Source organism: Homalodisca vitripennis, chromosome 4 (assembly GCF_021130785.1).
Source record: "Homalodisca vitripennis isolate AUS2020 chromosome 4, UT_GWSS_2.1, whole genome shotgun sequence".
Lineage (NCBI taxonomy): Eukaryota > Metazoa > Arthropoda > Insecta > Hemiptera > Cicadellidae > Homalodisca > Homalodisca vitripennis.
Window position 1 is genome coordinate 58,261,976 of NC_060210.1, and position 23,257 is coordinate 58,285,232.

A 23,257-nucleotide genomic window follows, 5' to 3' on the forward strand; every position below is an offset into this window, starting at 1 on the left:
TAGGAGGGGTGGTTTTTAGGGGTGAAAATGGTTTTTTGCAATTTGTGAGTAAACAATGCATCCTATTGAAAACAGTCAAATGTAAAAGTTGTTGGAAATAAAAAAATCTACAAATTATGTAGTAATCATTTTTGCCCTAACCTCAAAAATTTCCCAAAAAAATTCAATAAACCGTTTTTTTGTTTTTAATTTTTTTCTTTTACAAACATTGTTTTACTGAGCTGAAAGTTTGATCAAATATACATTGTGCTATTCTAAAAATACTGTATTTTTTTCATTAAGAAATATTCAGCCGTTATATAAAAATTTCACTTTAAACAAATATTTTGATAATTTTCAATCACCATTTTGAAACATTTTTTTTAATCAAAAAAGGTTCTCTGACGGCTCATTATTTTCGTTTTTTTTGTCTATTTTGATGAAATGAAATAAAAAATATGTAGTTTAATTGAAAAAACTGCAGTAAAATTGAAAATAAACAAAATGTTGACATTTTTCATTATACATTGTATTATTTACGTGAAAAAATTGTTATTATTTATTTTAATTATAATTTTTTTTATACCAGTGCTATTTGTAAGCATTAAGCAAAATAATAATGAATCATGCATACTTAACAATTACGTGGAAATTTTTAAATAAATAAACAAACAGAAATCGAGTCTTAGTAAATTTTTTTTAATTTGTATTTTTCATCATATAGGCTATTTTTTATTTCTTTACAATATTTTTTACAATTCTTATTGAAATTGAATCAAGAAACCATTATTTCTTTCCAAAAGTTTTTGATTTTGATGGTGATATCCCAACATTAAATACATTAAACAATAATTGAGTGATAGTTTTGATAATGATCTTGTGTTTCCTTCAATGAAAGGAGATACAATCATTACATTTAAAAAAAGCAGGGATAAATTGAGTAGAATATGGCATGAATCACGATCAGATGACGTACAATATGAAAAAAAGATATTTATATTTTTAAGATCACTGAAAAAAATACATAAATATTTAAAAAAAAACTTTTGGAAAGAAATAATGGTTTCTTGATTCAATTTCAATAAGAATTGTACAAAATATTGTAAAGAAATAAAAAATAGCCTTTATGATGAAAAATACAAATTAAAAAAAATTTACTAAGACTCGATTTCTGTTTGTTTATTTATTTAAAAATTTCCACGTAATTGCAGGGTCCCCACCCGACCGTGAAAACCGTGAAACCGGGAATAAGCCGTGAATTTCGTTCACCGTGAAAAAACCTTAAATAAGCCGTGAATTTTGTTTACATACCGTGAAAATCTCTACAACTTTTGAATTAAATAAAATCAACACGGGGGTCGTCGTCAGACGATCATATGGGAAAGTTGACCTTCGCTATTGCAAAGTAAAAAGTAGCACGCAATGTAGGGGATAGACCACGAAGTTTGACAGGTGCTGCTATCTGAGCGATTTTAACTGATAATATGGTTTATAAAACAAATGAGGAAAAGGAAGGGCCGGTGGGAGATGCTTCCGGCTCAAAATCACGGTGAGGCCTGTCTTTGTCTGTCGCCAGGTTTCCGGGCCTTGGCTACGCTACGCGGCTGTAAACAAGGCATTCTCTGATTGAACGCGAGATTAATAACACAGTTTAATTACTTGATAGATTGTCGTTTAATGTAAAACACTTTTCGTATTGGAGTTTTATTGTATCAGATATAGTCTATTATTGTTTTCATAAAATAAAAAAAGTATGCAAATCCTTAATCTAATGTAAGAAATTTAAATTACATTTTAACTTAATTTCATTCTATTAAATCCCTTATTTTATTTAAATATTAATGAGAAAAATGCTATTCAGTACAATATCTGTATCGTTGTGTGTAATGACTGTTAACACAATGTAATAATTATAAAAAAATTTAATTTATGGTGGACAATAAATTGAATTAATTTAGGGTCTTGCGTAAATAAATAGTATAATAATGTGATGGAGCAGAACCTACACGACACATATCAATTAACGCAGCGAGACCATAACTTTATAGGCCTATATAACTGTTTTAATTACCAGTAAGGTCGTTTGAGAAAACAATTTTATTTTTCATCTCTTTAGATATTAAACGGTAGTGATATGCGTTTTCCTTATCAATTAATATTTTTTATGATTCCTAAGCTGCATGGATATTACGAGTGTACACGGTTTAAATCTTTTATGGTGAATGTGTGTTTAATATTGTATAATGTATTAGTAAAATATTACAAATGAAACGTCATGTTATAAAAACGTTAGAAAAAAAAACCATTGCATTTTTTCTAACCAGGAAACAACAAACGTCAAGTAACTTTGTAGTGTTAAGCTTTATTACTACAAAACTACAAATCGAGGAAGTCGTCCAAGTATAATTTTGGTCGGGTTCCATACGACTACGTTAACGCTATTAATTAATCATTTCATGCAGATGAAAAATATATCGTACAAGGTTTATACAAGGAGGGGTATATCGTGTACTCCACTCCCCCATCCTCGGACAACAGCTGGTTTCATGTCTCAACATGAAAGATTTGTTTCCCCAGCTCGGCACTCCAATCTTATTCTTATTGTGAGAATTGAGTTAGATTTCATTTGGTGTGTCAGTTATTACGTAAAATATTTATTAGTTACGAACTGTATTGTGAAAATTTAATTTCTTCTGTCTTGTTGTTTGTTCTTTGTTTGTCCTTCAGAAGAAGCAGTAAACCCGTACACGAGGTAAGAAAATGTTCATTCATTTAGTTTGTAGCCTCCGGTAGCAGCATTAATAGACACTTCTTTTTCTTGCAAGATAATCAGTTTTATGATCGTGATCACTGATCAGTGGCGGATTGGCCGTTGGATACAAGGAGGTTTGCAAACTTAACTATAAATAAAGCTTTTATAATTATCAAAAAGGCGAGTTCTTGTAAATTTTTTCGGTATAGCGTAATGTAATAATTAAATTTATTTTATTTTATATTATATAAAATCTATTTATTTTAAATTATAGAATCAACCATGTTTAAATTTTAAACCAGATTCTAACAATTTAGGAAAGGATTTTGAACTAAAGAAGCCGACGGCGGCAACGGAGGGTTGTCAATGCCAGCCAGCTCCATTGAGAGAGTATTAATCGTAATGGCAGGACGACAGCGATGCAACGTTTCTTTTAAAATTTATTTATAATCAAACTTATAAAACTATAACATTTTTTCATATCCATGTTATAAGAACATGTACTCTGTTAAAAAAAAATATATATATAAATCAAGCAATATTTTTTTTAAAGTAGTTTAATTATGACTAGATCACCTTTTTGATTTCATCATATGGCTGTGCCCCATTACCAATATTAAATTAAAAATTAATTATTTAAGCTGTAAGGATTCAGATTCACAGAACCATGGGGGGGGGGGGGGGGCAGGAAACAGCCAAGGTATCAAATGATGCAATCCGAAAACTGATCGTGGATTCGTTCTCATTGCAGTAGGAATGAATAAGTATTAAATCTAAACGTAATAAAATGAACACTTTAAAGTATGTAATGTTTTTAAAATGTAAAATTTATTGGAAAATGTTATTTTACTAACGCTTAACCCTTTCCGCTCGTATGTCGGACGTCGTCCGACATTGCTATTTTTGCCGTTCCGCTCGTAATGTCGGACGGCCATCCGACATTGCAGTGACGTCAGCTTTTCTTTATTTTTAGGCGGCCTACGATGTTTCCGATTGGTGCTGCGATCGCACGGGCATTCTCAGGAACTAATAAATGACAGCTGAACTACGATTGGTCGGCTGCTGATTTATTTTGCTTTGTCATTGTAGTCACGTTTCCTAACCAATTTTCAGACGCGTTCGCATTAGTGACTCGATATGTCGTTACCAAGTACCTCTTTTCTTTCTGATTCAGAAGTTATTGCTGAATTACTTAATTAAGGCAAGGATAATCAAATAAACATACAAAAGCCAACAGTTATCTGTCAGTATAACAAATATATGGGTGGCTTGGACCAAGCAGACCACTATATTGCTTCCTACAAATTTCCCCGTAAATCTCTGAAGTAGTGGAGAAAGCTATTTTTCTGGATGTTGGAAGTGGGAATAGTAAATAGCTTTCTCTTGTTCAACACGAATAAACAAAACCATGGAGAAAAAACAATTCAACACAGGAATTTCAGAGAAATCCTTATCACTGAACTTGTAGGCCATGTCCGTAACCCTATGAGTTTGAAGCGGGGGTCGTCCTTCATCAGTAGAAAAAAGAAGGAAAGGCTAAACAAACAACCTCACTTTCTTGCAGCTCATCCAACAAAAAAAACTAAAGACTGTGCTGTTTGTAGCAATAGAAAGGTGCCAGGAGGAAGAAAGGAAACACTTTACTATTGTAAAACCTGTTCAAAAAATCCTGGTCTTCATCCTGCAGAGTGTTCTGAACGATACCATACCATGCTAAAATATAAAACTTATTAGTGTAATTATCAAATTTTATATCTCTAAAATATAAATTAGAAATAAAATAAAATTATTATACAATATAATAATGTATATACTTTATTGACTTCCAGTTTGCTAAAAATGGGTTTTTTACTGAAAATATGCTAAAATAAATACGAGCTGAGGGGGCAGACTAGTGAAAAAAATCCGAGTGGAAAGGGTTAATGTTTATTTTTATAAATAGTATATAACCTGTAAACTATTTCCTCAATTCCACAATTTGGTACTATTCGATGTTTATAACATTTTATTTCCCATGTATTCAATTTTCATTTTTATTTTGTCACACAGATTATGATGTTCGTACAAAAAGTTGTGAAATACTGTTGCCTACCTTAAACGTAAACACTGCTGACAATCAGCATAGGTCCTGTTGCGGAGCCTGTCCCCCTCCTCTTTGTGGGCTATAAATAACTCACCTCGTAGATCTCTTATCTATTATACGTGGCAAGCTCTCTTCGTCTTTTATTTAACGAATCAATGATTTAGAAAATCTACAATATCTCACATTATTTTTATTGTGTTTGATATATATATATGGAGAAGATTAATTTGTAAGTTAAATTTCTCTAGACTGACCTTTTTGAAAAACCTTTTTTACTTGTTCATGTGTCCAAGTTCCTCCGGAGACCTCATTTTGCAAACTCAATTATCATTACATTATTTAATGTTGAAAGATTATTTTGAACGTCAGGATGTGTAAAATAAATTGACAGTGTACGTTTTTGATATTCTTTATAATTTATTATGATTCAATGTATGTGTGTGTGCGAGCACAGGATTTCTAGATTGAGTCTAGTGCAAATAAAATATTCATACTTGCGTTACTTTTCAAAACCAGTATATTTTATTTTTTATCGTAAAATGCTTTTGAAAGAATAATTTCAAATATTGAATTTTTTATACAATGTACATTTTGTAGTAAATAACAAAAATGTCAGCAATATTCTCATAATTATAAAAAACGCTAGAAAATGAGAATGAAATGGGTAATATTCTTAAAATAAATTGATGAAAGGGTTGTAATGTGTTAAAATGTTTTGTTCAAATGTTTTATTAGGGGCGATTTCGTAAAATAAATATGCTAACTCCATTTAATAATTGTATATGTGTGATCTTGAACAGAGAAGCATTGTTTATTTCCGGTGCATTGTTTGATTAACGACGACTCTCTTCATCAGTCTAGTCACTGGCTTTGTCCGTGTCTTACACAGATTATGCAGTAGTCGTCGGGATTAGATTTTAGTAAAATGCTAAAATACAAAATAAAAAAATATCTGCTGTTTTTTTTTATTTTATAGAAATAAATAAAATCCACATATAAAAATTAATCCTTTGACTTTAAATAAATTGTTACCGATTAACAATATATTGTACAGTTATGAAACACTCTTAATTTCTTATTTATTTGTTCAAATGTGAAAACTTTAACACGAACCCAAATAAGAGACAATTTATGTTTTTGTTTATCAGAACAATTACAAAAAATATTTCAAATAACTAAAAACGTCTTTAAGATATAACTTATTGAAGATAAGAAGCAATATCTTCTTTGTCATTTTCAATATTTACGTCCGTTGTAGTAAAATATAATAGACGCGATGTGGGATTTGCTTTAGCCTTTGAATCGCCTGTCTCCCTTATGTCAGTGTGTCCACTGCAGACTTCGCAAACTTATAATGTAAAGTTAGGTCACCAGTTGTTTTCTCTTCATCATCACTTATGCGTTATTTTCTGTTGGTTAAAATTAGGTTATATTTATGCCAGATTCAATTCCTTATCTTCTAAAAAGTTCAAAATATCGATACAGCACTTAACTCGAACTAGAAAATTTCCAGTACTCGCACACTTGTACAATGTAAGTTTAACTGACTGTAATACGGGTTTCCTTATTTTCAGGCCAAAATGCCACTTCATTCAAAACCGAGTTCAACAAGTTTTCAACCATCCCGTACCTCCTTGAATTTCCCTTGGGTCAAGGAACACCCTTCTATTAAAACAATGGCAATCTGTTCGTGGTGCAATAAAGGCATAAGCATCAGTGGGATGGGTTTAAAACCGGCTTTAAAAAAGCCATTCTAAGTCCGCCAACACATTTTAAACGAGGGAAAAACAGACAGAAAAGCCTTCCATTAAATATGTTTTTTAAAGACAATGTTGCTGACAGCATTTCTCTATCAGGAGAACCTAGTAGCAGCCGAAGATCAAGGGGGCTATTGGGATCCAATTAGCGCAGGCTACTGGTACGGAAAGCTCCCTCAGACAGCCGAGTCACACAACTGTTTCGACATTAACGTCCCCAATCCACCAGTGAAGCAATATGTTATTTCTGAATCCGTGACAAGATCAGAAATATTCTGGTGTTTACAAATAGTTGTTAATCATATTCCCTTTGCAGTTGCAGCTCGCTGTGCTAAAAGTTTCAAGTTTCAATTTCCCTGATAGTGAGATAGCATCAAAAACTAAAGTTGGATTATACCAAAGTAGGATATTTGATCGTATTTGGTTTGGCACCACATTTTCGAGAGACAAATAGAAAAGAAACTCAAAGAATGTTCTCATATTGTTCTCTGCTTCGACGAATCTTTAAATAAAGTTAGTCAACGGCAACAAATGGACCTTCATATTCGTTGGTGGGATCCAGCCAACAATCATATTGAAACAAGATATTTTACATCAATATTTTTTAGGTCATACCAAAGCGGAAGATCTTTCTCCGAGGAATCAAAAGCGCCATTTCGCCTGACACTTTAAATAAAATAGTTCAGGTTTCTATGGACGGACCTAACGTGAATAAAAAAAATTCTTTGTTTGAAGGTTATTTTTGACGATGGAAGGATTGTGAAGGAAACAGGATTTTTCCGGACATTTGCCATCGTTAAGTGAAACAAGAAAACAGTAACACTACGTTTCGAGATCTGCAATCTGATCTCTTCTTCAGGTTAAAGAACTAACCTAATACATAATTACAAACTAGGTTAAAATAAACAAATCTTACTAAAGCGTTGTGGCACGCCTAAGTCCAGGAAGAAAATTAGAAGAGTAGGTAGAAAGTACAACATTAGAAAACCGCGTTTAAAACACACAACACTCTTAGACAAAGTCTCGTAAAAACAAAACCAAAAAAATGGCACACAGGATTCCAAAAACTGTGTTTACAGTATAAAATGTAGCTGCAATAGGGAATACATAGGCGAGACAAAAAAGACCACTAAACATAAGGATAAAAGAACACAAAGAAAACACGAGAAAGGGTTTTCACAGAAAAGTCAAAAATTGCACACCATTGTTGGTCCGAAGACCATCATATGAATTGGGATGAAGCCCACATAATACATCGGGAACCACATTTCTTCAAAAGGAAATTAATTGAGGCAACATACATTAAATTGGCAGACCAACCAATCAGTCAACCATCAGTCGAGATTAGGCCGCTTTTGGTTGCCAATTCTAAAAAATGAACTAAAGAGAAAACCAAAAGTATCAAACGGATCGGATATTTGTAATAAACCACTGCGGAGTCACAATATGGTTTTAAGAAGTTCATCTCGCATGAACCAATAATAACGAAAGGGCCCATTTCCTGTTCCCCTTCCCTTGTATTTCCGCCATCTTGTTTTAGCCCAGCCGTCACGAGTACCATTGGCTAGTCCCTCTGGTCAGTCGTAGATGGTTAGTAGACGAGTGAAGACGTATTGTGACCTGTATTCCGTAGTTTAGTTTTAATGATTAGTGTTTTGTATAGTTTTGTATTAAGTGCATGTCTTTAGTGTTAGTGAAGTTGACATACAACATGTAGATTGTGTTTCCTGACTTAGGCGTGCCACAACGCTTTAGTAAGATTTGTTTATTTTAACCTAGTTTGTAATTATGTATTAGGTTAGTTCTTTACCTGAAGAAGAGATCAGATTGCAGATCTCGAAACGTAGTGTTACTGTTTTCTGTTTCACTTAACGATGGCAAATGTCCGGAAAAATCCTGTTTTCCTTCAATAAAAAAATGTTAAATGATTTCGAGCAAGAACTGCTAGATTCACCAAATGGCCATGCCCTGTTAAATATTGGTAGTTGTGGTCTCCACACTCTTCATGGCGCCTTTAAAACTGGCATGAACGCAACAAAATGGGATGTTGTGGGATTCCTTAGAGCATTGTATAACTTATTTAAAAATTCACCAGCTCGTAGAGCAGATTTCACCTTACTACAGCTCGTCTGATACATTCCCTTTAAAGTTTTGTGCTGTCAGATGGGTGGAGAGCGGCCGTGTGGCTCAAAGGGCCTTGTTGATACTGCCTTGCGTTAGGAAATATGTAGATGGTGTTGTTAAAAATAAAAAAGAGCCTGCATGTCGCAGTTTTGAAGTAGTCAAAGATTAATTTAAATGATAAGCTTTTGGCAGCCAAATTGGCATTTTTTATGTCAATTTGTGGTCTATTTGAAACCATTCCTCAGAGAATTTCAAAATGATGCCCCAATGGCTCCTTTGCTAAATAATTGAGATTAGCTCATTAGCTTTGAATCTCATCGAAAAGGTTGTAAAAACAGGACCATCTGGATACGGTAAGAAATCAGATAGATAAAATGGACTTATCGCCCAACAATCTTATCCCAACCAAACATTTCGATTTGGGGTTTGCCACTAAAGATGCTCTCAGGACATGTGAACCAACATCAGATTTGGAAAAATTAAATCTTAAGAGAAACGCAAGGGAAGCTGTACTTGCTATGGTGAAAAAAATAATCGAAAAATCACCCATAAAGTACCCTTTGTCAAAAGCCATCACCTGTCTAGATCCGAATGTAATTAAAAATAATTCGGGGAGAAAAACATCTTACTTCATGTTTAGAGCAATTAGTTGCGAAAAAATGGATGACTGGTATAAAGGCAGATAGTGTGAAACGACAGTACCTCAAACTGTTCTCAAATGAGCACGTATTAAATCAGTGCAAAATGTATCAAAGACATGAAAAACGACTTGATGATTTCTTTGTAGAAATAATAAAAGTTGAAGGTGTGGAGGAGTATAAAGATTTAAAGCTTTTCATTCAAACTCATTCTGACACTTTCTCAACGGAAATTCTTCTGTTGAAGAGGCTTCTCTGTCAACAAAACAGTGTATAGTTGAAAACTTGAAGGAGGAGAGTTTAGTCGCGTTGAGAAAAAGTTTGTGACGGCGTATCAGCAGCAGGAGGATTGGAGGCAATGGAAAATCACTAATGAATTAGTTCATGCTGCCAAAAATTCCCACGCCCCACTACTCGGAGCACTTGGCAAAACAACGAGAAGAAATGAAAGACAAAATTAATTCTGAGAAAGAGAGGAAGCAAGCTGCAATAGAAAAAAAAAGAATTGGAAGCACAAAAATTCCAGGTATTGTCCGACGCCAGGAAAAGGGCAGCTGAGTTAGACGACAAGATACAGGAACTTAGCAAAAAGTGCAAATCGTAATTTCACTTTTATTCTAGACATTTTTATCCATTTCTTTATTTATGTGTACAAATATAATTTTTTTTGTATAAACTGGTACCAAATAACTTTTCTTATAACAAGTTGTATATAATTTTTATACATTTAACGTTTATATGTTATTTTAATTTTCAATAAAATTGCCTTTTCTTATGTACTAATTAAAATGTGAACCTGTGATTATGTGAAAATTTTCCTGTGGAAGAAATCGATCGAAATAATAATAATAATGTGTTAAACAGAAAATAAATTAATAATCACGCAAGTGTACTTCATGGACTCAAAACGAGTTAGCCTTAGCCAACGTACGAATCCTGTCACCCTGCATCTTGTCTAACCTGTGTCAACAAAGTTCTCTTCAGATTTCAACAAACTTGTAAGTTAAAAGAATATTATGAGCTATGTGCATGCTAATTATATTGAAATTTGTCTTTGTCATTGCTTTGATGACTGTTTATGATGATGTTTTGTAAAAATAATATGCCTTGTTATATTCATTATGTAGCAAATCGCACATAAAATCGGGCGCTCGCCGCTCATTGCTTGCGTCGTAACCGAAAGCCTATTGTTATTCGTTCTTTTAGACGTTTCCGTCAATTCCTGCACGACCAATGACATCGTTAGTCAATTGGGAAGAAGTTTTATATTGTATTTTACCGCTCCGCCGCGTCTGTAGTGTTTACGTCTCAACTTCGCCCCTCTCCAACACGATTTTTGTTTGTACCGGTAACGTTGTTTATGAAAACTTTCCGACCTTGAATTTTAATTTTTTTAACCGTGTGAAAACCGTGAATTAAGCCGTGAATTTGAGTATTTAGATTGAGTGGGAACCCTGAATTGTTAAGTATGCATGATTCATTATTATTTTGCTTAATGCTTACAAACAGCACTGGTATAAAAAAAATTATAATTAAAATAAATAATAACAATTTTTTCACGTAAATAATACAATGTATAATGAAAAATGTCAACATTTTGTTTATTTTCAATTTTACTGCAGTTTTTTCAATTAAACTACATATTTTTTATTTCATTTCATCAAAATAGACAAAAAAAAAAACGAAAATAATGAGCCGTCAGAGAACCTTTTTTGATTAAAAAAAATGTTTCAAAATGGTGATTGAAAATTATCAAAATATTTGTTTAAAGTGAAATTTTGTTATAACGGCTGAATATTTCTTAATGAAAAAAATACAGTATTTTTAGAATAGCACAATGTATATTTGATCAAACTTTCAGCTCAATAAAACAATTTTTGTAAAAGAAAAAAATTAAAAACCAAAAAAAGTTTATTGAATTTTTTGGGAAATTTTTGAGGTTAGGGCAAAAATGATTACTACATAATTTGTAGATTCTTTTATTTCCAACAACTTTTACATTTGACTGTTTTCAGTAGGATGCATTGTTTACTCACAAATTGCAAAAAACCATTTTCACCCCTAAAAACCACCCCTCCTATACCCCCTAATAGACGATTTTGGTTCGGAATGGTTTTTTTTTATTTATTTATGATGTATTTGACTAAATTGTGCCATTAGTTTGCTGTAAGAAAACATTTATTTTTTCAATCAGGTAATACGACTGGACTATTAGTTTTGCTGTAATGTATATTAATTTTTCTTTATGTATTCTTTTACAGAAATTTGTACAATATAAAAACGTACACACATTCCTTTTTATTCCTTTCTTATTCCTTTTTTTTCATGCAATTCCACTTTCAAATTATTACAAACCTTATTTCACTAATCTGTTTTGAAATTGATTTAATAACACAGCATATTATGAAAATATGATGACATATCATTGTTACTTGTTTCAGCTAAAAAATTTGGAGTGACAGAGTTTGTGAATCCCCTGGACCATGAGAAGCCTATACAAGAGGTTCTGATTGAAATGACAGATGGAGGATTGGATTATACTTTTGAATGTGTCGGAAACGTCAAGACAATGGTAAACGTATATTGTTTATTTCTTATATTTGCAGTACACAGTTTTTAGTTTAAATTTAACTCTGAAACTTTTAACATTTGTATGCCCAGTCCCATCACAAAATCCTAGCAATTGGTGGTGCAAAGAGAATTTTTGTTCAAAGTAGCCAATTAACTATATAAAATCATTGAAATTATATTTTTTCACTGTGAACATTTTAAATAATAATTAGAGAGTTGTTATGGAGATGTTTAAACAGAATCATTACATTTAAAGGCTTAAAAACCAGTCTCTTCCTCAGATGAATAAAAACCATAATCTGTAGAAGACAAATTAAGTAAAGTGAACAAACCTCATCAAAGTACTAGGACATGACAGTATCAAATGTTGTGTTGGGTTAGTAATAAATCCACATTAAAACAAAAGGTATACTAATACAACAATGTAGAAAATTTGAAAACAGTTGGGACAGTATATGCTTGCAATTAGTGAAATTTGATTGTATTTCTCTACATCATTATATTTATGTCAAACTGTCCATTTTGTTTAACTCAGTCTGTGTGTAATTGTTTGACTGTCAGGCTTTTACATATTAATCATTATCCCTTCAAAAGGTAAAGAAGGTTGAAGTTTCTTTTTTTCTGATTTTTGGTTCTTGTTATCTCTATTACTTCTGGTTAAGTATCTATTATTGTTATCTATTGATTATATATCATATTGTGTCATCTAATTAGTATGTCTATTAGTATTATCCATCATATAATTAGTAGTTATATCCTTATGATTTATTTATCTTAGTTGTTATTCTTGTCATTGTCCATTCCTTGTAAATTATGGAATTATTCCATAATTTATTTTGCACTCTGTTTTTTTTTTAAATATTATTTTTGTGTGCATGTGCGCGTTCACGCTTATCTATCATGCTTGAAATTGTTTGTAAAAAGGAGTTTCTGTTAAATAAATAAATAAACCTTTGAGAGAGTTCATCAACTAGATTTTACATTCGTCTGTCCTGTTGATAGTGGCAATAGTATTTTTTTGCTAAAATACTCAATGGTGGTTAAAAACTGCCTGAGAGTAGAGTGTCTATCTGATGATATTTCTAAGTGTTCTTTCATATATGTTACAATTCTCTGTGTTGTTTTAATAAAAAAACTTTGTAAACGATAAAATTTTGTACACTTCACAAATAAAATACCTCAATATATTATGTAGAAATTCTAGGCTATTAACATATTTATTACACTTTAAAATAAAATGACAAGTAATGAGTAAGTTGTCTTGATGCAAAAAAACAACACTAACAACAGTTGTTCTCTTAAATTCATGAAGTTTATATAAGTGGATTGTTTCATAAGATGTGTTCCTATTGCAAGAGCTGACATGCATGAAACTTGCGTGATAGATCAAGCTGCATTGTTTCTAAACTTGTAATTCTACATCTGTTTAATGTTTTATTGTATTGGGCTCTGAACAGTCATTGGATGTTGCAGAGGGCAGCTCTAGAGGCCTGCCACAAAGGGTGGGGGACGTCTGTCATAGTGGGTGTGGCTGGAGCGGGACAAGAGATTTCCACCCGCCCCTTCCAGCTGGTCACTGGTCGTACTTGGAAGGGAACTGCATTTGGAGGTTAGAGTCAAATAATATAAACTGTTTTTACATAAAATAGTTGTTTAAAAATGGATTGACGAGTGTATTCACAGACCTGAAAATGAACTGTTGGGGAAAATACAAGAGGTAATACAAAATACCATAGTAATTGTTGAACAAATATTGGATTTTGTATTATTAATATTTTTTCTTATAGTGATCTCTTGTTATATCATTAATGTGTTCCTAAGTATTCTATTTGACACAAAAATTTTGTTATGTAGTTTATAAAACAAAATCTGATAGCTTATTGTTGATTTTGTATTATGTTGACAGCCATTATCAGGGTCACTTAGTACAGACCCAGGATTAAGGTATTAAACTAAGATGCAAATATATCCTTTAATGTCACTATTTTTAAGATTGGCAGAAATTGTGTATTATTGCCTTATTTGTAACCTAATATTTTAGTTGATATATATTGTGCCAAATTTTGGTTTCTTTAGCATGTATAGTTTTAGAAGTAATATTGTTTTGTGCAAAAAATACAAAATGGCGGCTAGTGGCTAAACGATACATTTCTCCACCTATGTTTATATGACATTTTTGTTTGAAGTGATGAATACTACCATCCACAGAAGTTTGTGCCCTTTCGTGAACACCCTGTATATATGAGGTGTGGGAGAATAGTAACACGACTGATTTTTTATTTAAACTATTTTAATTTATTTTTGCACATTAATTTTATCACCTTCAAAGTAGTTTCCCTAGGCAACTGTACAGCGGGAGAGGCGGTGTTCCCACACTTCATGGCAGTGCCTGATGGCTTCAAGTGTTATCACCTTTAGTTTCTCAGTTACGCTCTGTGTATGTTTTCAATACTAATTGTTTTTATAAATAAACAGAAAGAAGTTACAGATCAGGTGAATAAGGGGCTGGGGATTGATTTAATTTATACAAATCCCTATTGTTAGGGCTATCTAGGCCTAGATCAGGTGGAGGAGGCAAATCCGTCTCTTCATCACTGTATGTTAAATCGGTCATTCATTTGTAATCCACTTGTACTTGAAGCCATCAGAAAAATAAATACTATTAAATGAATAATTCATGCATTGTTTCATCACTATAAACTAGAATTTCAATCCAAAGTAATAAACGTTAAGTATTTTCACTTGAAAATGAGGCATAAAACTGATAACATTATTTAATTGCACTTTACGATCACATTTACAACAGATATAACACTAAAACAAACTTATATTGCAACGAAAACAACAATAAAAGTTCAAAGAACTCAATTCATAGTGACTTGACTAGTTTGTTTATGTCAGCAGACAATTTACTCAGCTGGAACTTTTGTCAACAAACCAGTAAATGTACTGTGAAAAACAGCTGTCATATTATTTCAAATAATTCAAACTATTCCCAAGAGGTAGCAGCACAATGCAGAGCCACTAATCGCATATGTCAGTGAAATGAGACATAGTACGCCAGCTGTACAGTGCCTGTAATTCGTCCGCTAGCGAACTACTGCACATTGGGCAGTACCCGTGTTTTGTCCAGAAAGGGTTAAAGTTTAATAAATATATGCATTTGAAATAGATATATTCTTTTTGAGACACCTTGTATTATAACCAGCCCAAAAACAACCTGAGTCTTGAGTTAATCACTATGTGTAACTCAGCTATCAATGGAGATTCCTTGAACCTTCTCTTGATTATATGTCCTGTTTTGTTGACTGTTGAGATCCTGTAATTTTGTAAACTGTTACATTGTAGTATTTTTACCACAACCAAATGTAATGGAAGTAATCCTTTCACTTACCAGTGGAATTATTGTAGGCTGGAAGAGCAAAGATAGTGTCCCGAAGCTAGTTGACCAATACTTGGCCGGCAGTCTGAAACTGGATGAGTTCATCTCCGATGTTCTTCCATTCGAGAAGATCAATGAGGGGTTTGATTTGTTACATGCAGGAAAATGGTGAGTACTTAGGTAGCACTAAAATTATTTCACTTAATTGAAATCAATTTTATTAGAGAAATATAATGCCTCTTAACTCTGTGTTAGTAATGTGTGGTATATGATTCCATTTGATGTGAAATTTTAACACCACTATCTTTTGTTGTGGTGTTTTAGAACCTCCGCACACACTGTAGTATTTAAAAATGTTTTTATAAGTTCAGAATCATTTTACTGTCGTCCAACAATTACAAAATTACAAATAATTACAAATTAAATTAATTGGGAGTTCTCATGTCAGTAGATAGGTTTTGTTTTGTGTTCTGTGTAATTTTGCTAAGGCATATTATTTTTATTTCTGGTATTGCTTTTAACCCTTAAAGTGCTGAAAAAATGTTGCCTACGTTCCATTAGCGTGCATTTTGAGTTTTAAAAAGAATCTGTTTTCCCCAAGTTAGATTGTGTTCTGTTTCTTGGAAGAAGAAATAACAAGCATACAAATATATTTAAAACTATCAGTACTGAGGACAGCGTTTTACATGTAGACATGCTGTATGAATATATCTGCATGCCGTGCCACATATCATCAGAAGAAATAACGATAAAAGAATAATACTGGTTATTGATTTATTTTTTGTATGACACAAAATTCACTTTCCTTCTAAAAGTCAGAAATTAATACATTTACCAATTCTTATACATACACGTCACTTTCATGAGTTATAATGTATACAATAAACTAAAATAAGACAATACAGATATTCCAGTATACCATGTTTAGCGCAAATCCGATGTTACGGACATCTGTATGCTGCACATTAAAGGTTAATTTTGTATAAATCAGAAAAGTTGATACTAGTGTATTGTAGTATCACTAATGTAAAGGAATACAACATTTTCCAATATAATATTTTATTTTGTGCAAGGCCTTTCTGAATCAAAGATTCCATCATCATGCACTTCACAAATTATTAAATGTTTACATTTTTGTAATAATAATTAATTTTATAATAACATACGGTAAACAATTTGGATGTACGGTTAGTCAGTATAAAATATTTAATTAGAATTTAATTTTAATTTTTTTATAAATTGAGATGAGAGTAAAACTGAATTTTGAATTGGTCCGTCTTCATTATTGATTTTTTCCAATGCTCCCAAGATTCTACATGATACTAGTGTTTTACGAGGGCCATCCGGAAAGTAGTACCCGTTTGTGAAATAAAGACACAGAAGTAAATATTAACAAATATAAACATTTTTATTGAAAAGAGCATACCTTAAACTACTTCTCCACATAATCTCCAAGCAAATTTAAGCATTTGTCATAACGTGTGACGAGTTTTTGTATTCCAGCGTCATAATCCTCCGCTGCCAGCCGATTGAAATACGTAGTCACGCCTTCTTTAAGTTCTTCATCGCTGTCAAATTTTTTTCCCGCCAAAAACTCTTTAAGTTTTGTAAAGAGATGAAAATCTGAAGGGGCCAAGTCCGGGCTATACGGTGGATGGTCGAAAATTTCCCAATTGAATTGCTGCAGAAGTTGTTGTGTTATCCCCGCTGCATGAGGCCTTGGTTTTGTGCTCATCTGTAAAAATGCGAGGGACCCACCTTGCACAAATTTTTGAATAATGCAGATGGTCTTTGACAATTTCATGAACAATTGTTCGAGAAACATTAGGGAAATGTTCACAGATGTCATCAATTGTGACGCGCCGATCGTTCCTCACGAATTCGTCTACTGACCTCAGCAGTTGATTTGTAATGACAGATGGTCTCCCTGAACACTCATCGTCGTGTGTGTTCCCCCTCCCCAAGTTGAAATTACGACACCAGCGCCGAACAGATGACTCTTCCATCACATTGTCTCCATACACTTCCTTTAATTGGCGATGAATATCACAAGGTCGAACGTTTCTTGCGTTGAGAAATTTTATTACAGCCCTCACTTCACAACTGGCGGCGTTTTCAATTTTTTTAAACATTATGAACTGCCTCAGAAACAACACAGGCAATGCTAGCGTCACGGAACTTGTAACAGAGAAGGCAGACAAGCCACTGAAGCGATCTGACCTTGACCGGCGGCTACTCGCGTCATCAGCGCCTCACGCGGCGGAAACAGGTACTACTTTCCGGATGGCCCTCGTACTTTGTCAATACTGGTTAAAATTTATTCTTTTAAATACATTTTCATTTTCTTCTTCTAAGGAGTGGCCTATTGCCAAACTCAAGGGCCTTTTGCCCACCCCGGAAGGCCAACCGGTTTACGATTTCAGCAGTTCTACAAACTGCCAAAAACAACTGGTCAGATCTTCCAGGAAAATTTCACTACTCTTGTCTTGACTACCAAAGACGGTGTAGCGCTCCCTTGCTATTACAAGGCAGTCAAAGAGCAGGTGTTCAGCAGTCTCCTCCTGCTCGTCAAACATTCTACAGAGCAGATCCTCCTGGAGAATGCCAACTCTGTAAAGATGCTTTCTCAGGTGACCATGTTCTGTAATCAAACCCATATCTCGAGAAAACACCAATTTACTTTAGGAGAGAAGGTCAGACGCCACCCTGGAGAAAGGCAACTGTAGGACTAAAGGACTTAATCGCCCACTCTATCCTTCTGAATATTATTACTTACACAACACGCCAATCTCCATTGTGAGTGAATGGAGTGCCCCATAGGTCTCTCTCCACAGTTGAGTGGTTGATCTTTGTAATAAATAATACAATCCGGAAAGTATGTTCCCATCCTAACTTTTAGAACTCTTTCTGGTTCAGCAATATATCTACCTTGATCGCCCTTGAAACCACCAAACAGTGAAATTGAATTTTTTGCTAATAGCTTATGAAGCCTTGCGCAACCCTGCATACTGTCAGTGTCAGTGCAGAGTTTCTTCCAGGCTTATCTCTTAGCCATACGATCCTTGTGGTTGTACAGTGCAAGAGCCTTGATAGGTCTCCCAAGTTTTTACTCTCCTGAATAAAACCCTGACTCTCTCCCTCAGTGAGGCCAGTTCAGAGCTCCACAAGACTAACTTGGATCTCCTCCTGTTAATAACAGGACAACTGTGATCAAATGAACCCACAAATGAACAAGTAAGATTATCAGCAGATTTGTCCAGCTGTACTGTATTGTGAATCCATTTCTGATTACTACTGTCAGATTCTAGTTGTACACTTAGGTTTTCTTTGTATGAAACCCAGTCTGTATTTCTCGGATTTCTGTACTGAACTTTTTCAAGTTCTAGGTCTCCGATATTAAAGCAGATGTGAGCATGATGATGGAGGGAAGGCTTGTCAGACACATGCCAATCATGTATCCAATTAAACATACCCTCCGTCATCTATCACCTATCACATCTATCACCTCCCTATGCGTCTGCATGCATAACATAGGAGCATTACCCATGTTTATATAATCAATAGACTTTGGGACATTATATACCTCTGTTGTTTGTGTTGGTGCTACACCACACTTCACTATGCGAGTTAGCATTGCAGTCAATTACCAATTCCACACCAGCTTGATTCACCAAAGCAGCCATCTCTCTGGAGGGTGTGGAATCCACATCACCATATAGAAAATATGATGATTGATCTGAAGGCCCTTGATCCCCATTATTAGCTGGTCTGCTCTACATCTACATCAACACCACCAGCTGCTGAATCTTCTTCGATAGTAGTTGAGCGTGATGAAAAGGCAGACACCCAAAGCCATAACTGCCAGATGCAACTGCCTGCTGTAACCTTTCGAGATCAAGATGTATTGGGTTTTTGATTTTATGACCTTTAAAAGGTACCAAGGAAGTGAAAGGTACGCCCAGTCAGAGCACCGCATAACCAGGTTAAGGTATTTATGCTTGGAGGGGCGCCCAACCCCCAAAGGCTCCTTTCATGATTCACTACCCCAAGCATCATGCACACCTTAGGCATGGGTCGCTTCACACCATGGGATTGGAGGCCCTGTCCATAAAAAATGCATGTGTCAGTCGAGACTAGTCATTCAACCTTCATGAATCCTTAACAAGAATTATAATTAAATTATAGGAATTCGCCTTCGGCTCAGTGGCAAGAAATGAGTAATGCTCCTCAGACATACTAAGTATCAAGATATGACCTTGCCTCTCATAAGAGGCACCAAAGAACTCAACAATCGGAACTACAAAAAGTTTATTGTTTAATTGCTTGGTCTTCAAAACAGTAATGTCTTAATGTCCTACAACAGTAATATTTATGAAAGAGTTCTTTCTGTAAAAAATTATATTTTAGTAAATGAATAAATTTAAAAACCAAATATCTCAGTCATTTTGATCTATGAATTTAGACCCAAAGTCTTTTCTCACCAGTGCTTGCTTATCTCTTATGAAAATATGTACACATACGACTCTATTATATAAGTCCCATAAACATTAACAAGTTTTAAGTTTATTTTAAGGATAATGTTTTTGCAAGATTTCCTGTGCTTTAAAATCAGCAAATAAAGGGTGATTCAAAAAGAGCGCTGGTTTCGATATATCAAATTAAGAGATTTATTATAATGAAAATCTGAAATCAAATACATAACTATGTTCATCTAACCTACCGATTTCATGTATGAAAAATAATGTCATGCATGTGTCCTCCTCTGCTACGCTGGCACGCAACAACTCTGTCCATGAAATTAGCCATGACTGCACGGCAAGTTTCCACTTCAATTTGGCCGACAACCCGTCGAATTTCCCCCTTCAACCCATTGATGGTTCGGGGTTTATTGGCATAAACTAATGACTTTAGATAACCCCAAAGATAAAAGTCACAAGGTAAGTAAAGTAGTCACACGACCTTGGTGGCCATTGATGGTCGGAATTACGAGAAATGACGCAATCCTGAAAGCGGTCACGGAGCAACACAATTGTTTCACGGGCAGCGTGGCAGGTGGTACCATCCTGCTGAAACCACAACTGGTCAATGTCGATTTTATCCAAATGAGGCCAAAAAAACTCCCTAATCATCGTACAGTATCGGTCTCCATTCACTGTCACAGCTTGCCCTTCCTGATCTTCAAAAAAGTAAGGGCCGATGACGCCGCCCGACCAAAAGCCGCACCAAACTGTCACTCGTTGTGGATACATTTCCCTTTCGTTAATCATGCGAGGGTTTTCTGAACCCCAGATACGGCAGTTCTGTTTATTAACAAATCCATTCAATTGGAAGTGCGCTTCATGACTGAAGATGATATTCATTGCGAAGTTTTCTTTATCCTGCGAATTTCTCAATACCCAATCAACAAACTGTCGTCTCTTCTGGTGATCTGCCACTTTCAATTGTTGCGTCAGCTGAATTTTATAGGGGTGATATTTGAGATCTTACCAAAGAATTCTCCGTACAGAAGAACATCTTAAACTCAATTGTTGAGAACGGTGACGTATTGATTTCGCTGGGCTAACAACCACACTGTCATGAACCACCTTAATGTTCTGTTCAGTTCGGGCACAACGACGATGTCTAGAACTTTTGAGGTCGACTGTTGAACCCGTTTCTTGAAACTTTTTCATGAGTCTGCGAACTGTTGATTCATTCGGTGCTTCATTACGTCCTAGAGTACCGCAAAGTCGCCTAACAGTAGCATAACTCTCTCCCCTCTGATAAAGCGTTTTCACTGTTAAAATTCGTTGCGCACAAGTTAACTTCTCCATGGTTAGACACAGAATGCACTAATGAGAGAAATATCAGCTGCATCAACAATCGGAATGTAGTCAGAAATAGAATCAAGGTCAAACATTGTTGCCAACCGGTAAAATAAACCGGTCTTTTCAAAACCGGCGCTCTTTTTGAATCACCCATTATCTGAGATATGAGCTTGTGCTGGGTGATAAGATTGGATATGAACTTGGCTAATAACATGAAATGATTTGTTTCAGTATCCGTGTGGTTTTAAACTACTGAAAAGAAGAAGAAAGCTCTCTCCAAAGTGATAAATATATAATAGGAAGTGCCTAATTTAACATATTCCAAAATTTATATAAGAAAATTATTCTAAATATCATTTTTGGTGTATTGTTATTGTCTATTAAACATGATGTATATTTGTGATCTGTGTTTTATTTCTTATCACAAACTGATGTTGAGGGTTACTGTTGAAAAAGAGATGGCTTTGTGTAGTCCAGGATTGACTTGGTCCAGGTGTTTAGTGCTATTTTTCTCCAGATTCTTTTAGTCCAGGTTGTACAGTCTATTTAACCCTAGAACTGGCAATGGTGTCACTCTGTACTGGCGGCTCTATTTTAACAGCCTCGCAGACGTTTCTTATAATGTATCACATTTCATAACTGTTAGTCCAAATATAAACTATTATATGTCAATGTATTCACAACTATATGGAGAGCATTATAATAACAATATCTTATTGTTTCCATGGAAACATATTTTTATTTTTTTTACAAAATGTAAGAAAAATGTTTTTTGGAAATTTTTTTTGTAAATATTCCGTTGTGTAACTGCTTAGGCATAAGCTTTACATCAAAATTGTAAATGTATAACTTATTCTAAATTTTGTCCTGATTCCAAAAATATATAATTATTGTAACTTTTTATCTCAAAACGTATGTGTTACAGGGCTTTGTATGAAAAAGCACCCATATTTACTTATTTTCAAAAATGCGTACATTTCTAAATAAATATTATTGTTTGTGGGTAAACATAATCTCTTGACTGCATTTATACTTATATAAGTATGACAGTTAAAACAAAAATAATAAATTTTAATATTACCTTATTTACATAATATATGTACAATATATACAAAGTTTCATTTTTCACTCAGCGTCACTAGATCCCGCCCTGCGAGCTCTCTAAGATCATTTCATCGGTCTCTAAAGTTTTCACCCATACTGAACAACTAAAACTATAACCAAAGAAAACTAAAAAAAACAATAATAACAACACCAAATACTATTGGATTCGTAACCTCAAACAAAACCCGGCACTTATTTACAGTTTCACAACAATGTGGTTGACCCGTACTATGTTCACGTCAGCTGTCCATGGAGAACGCTGTTTTACGGTAAACAAAGAAGACAATAATCGAAGTAAGAACAGTAAATCGGTACTATAGTTATTGCTCTTCCGGAATATATCAAATAAAAATCATTTATATGACCTTAATTGTATAAAATTTCAATAACTGTACATGTCTACTTTGGCGACGAATATTCGTCGTTGCCAAATCAGACGGGCCTTTGGCGACGAAAATTCGTTTCATACCAGCTCTAGGGTTAAGAAGTAAGTCACCTGTGACAGTATTGTTACTAAGTTGTATGGACATTAAATCAACATAGATTTAATCAATTCATATGATTTGTTGTAATAAAAAACTAAATTGTATAAGTTTCATTTTGAAATTTAAATTTAAATCTTTATGTTATATTCATTTGTTTATTATAATTTATTACTATTACTTCTTAATAGAATGCTAGATCAATCAAACACTGTTTTTAAATGATTTTTATGCTTTTAAAAGCATTGTAAATAGGTCAATATTTTAGATAATTTATATTTTATCTCTTCTATGTATTATTATTTCTAAATAAGCGTTAATAACCACAAAATTGTATTACATCTTTTATTATTTAGTTTCATGACTACATAAAATGTTATATTCTTGATAGTATCTGATTTTTAATAAATAAACAAAAAGTGTTAGAATTAAAAAACATGCATAATGGAATAATATTTTTGGAGTATTTGTTAAGATGAGACAACCTTGTGAAAATAATTTTTTTTTCAAATTTCTTAAACATAAAAGAACAATCAATTTCCCATTATGTAAAATTTATTGTATTTCCCAAGTATTAT

General features: G+C 33.7%; 1 protein-coding gene across 2 annotated transcripts in view; it reads left to right on the top strand.

Moving 5' to 3' along the window:
- The window catches only part of LOC124359338 (alcohol dehydrogenase class-3 chain L-like), a 38,087-nt gene extending 16,591 nt beyond the window's left edge, over positions 1-21,496 (top strand). For both annotated transcript variants that reach the window (XM_046812004.1, XM_046812005.1), the window contains exons 7-10: positions 11,775-11,905; positions 13,378-13,513; positions 15,316-15,454; positions 21,325-21,496. In XM_046812004.1, coding sequence (XP_046667960.1) covers positions 11,775-11,905; positions 13,378-13,513; positions 15,316-15,454; positions 21,325-21,349 — 431 coding nt within the window. In that variant the 3' untranslated portion in view covers positions 21,350-21,496. The remainder of the gene's footprint in view (positions 1-11,774; positions 11,906-13,377; positions 13,514-15,315; positions 15,455-21,324) is intronic.
- Positions 21,497-23,257: the final 1,761 nt, after the last annotated feature.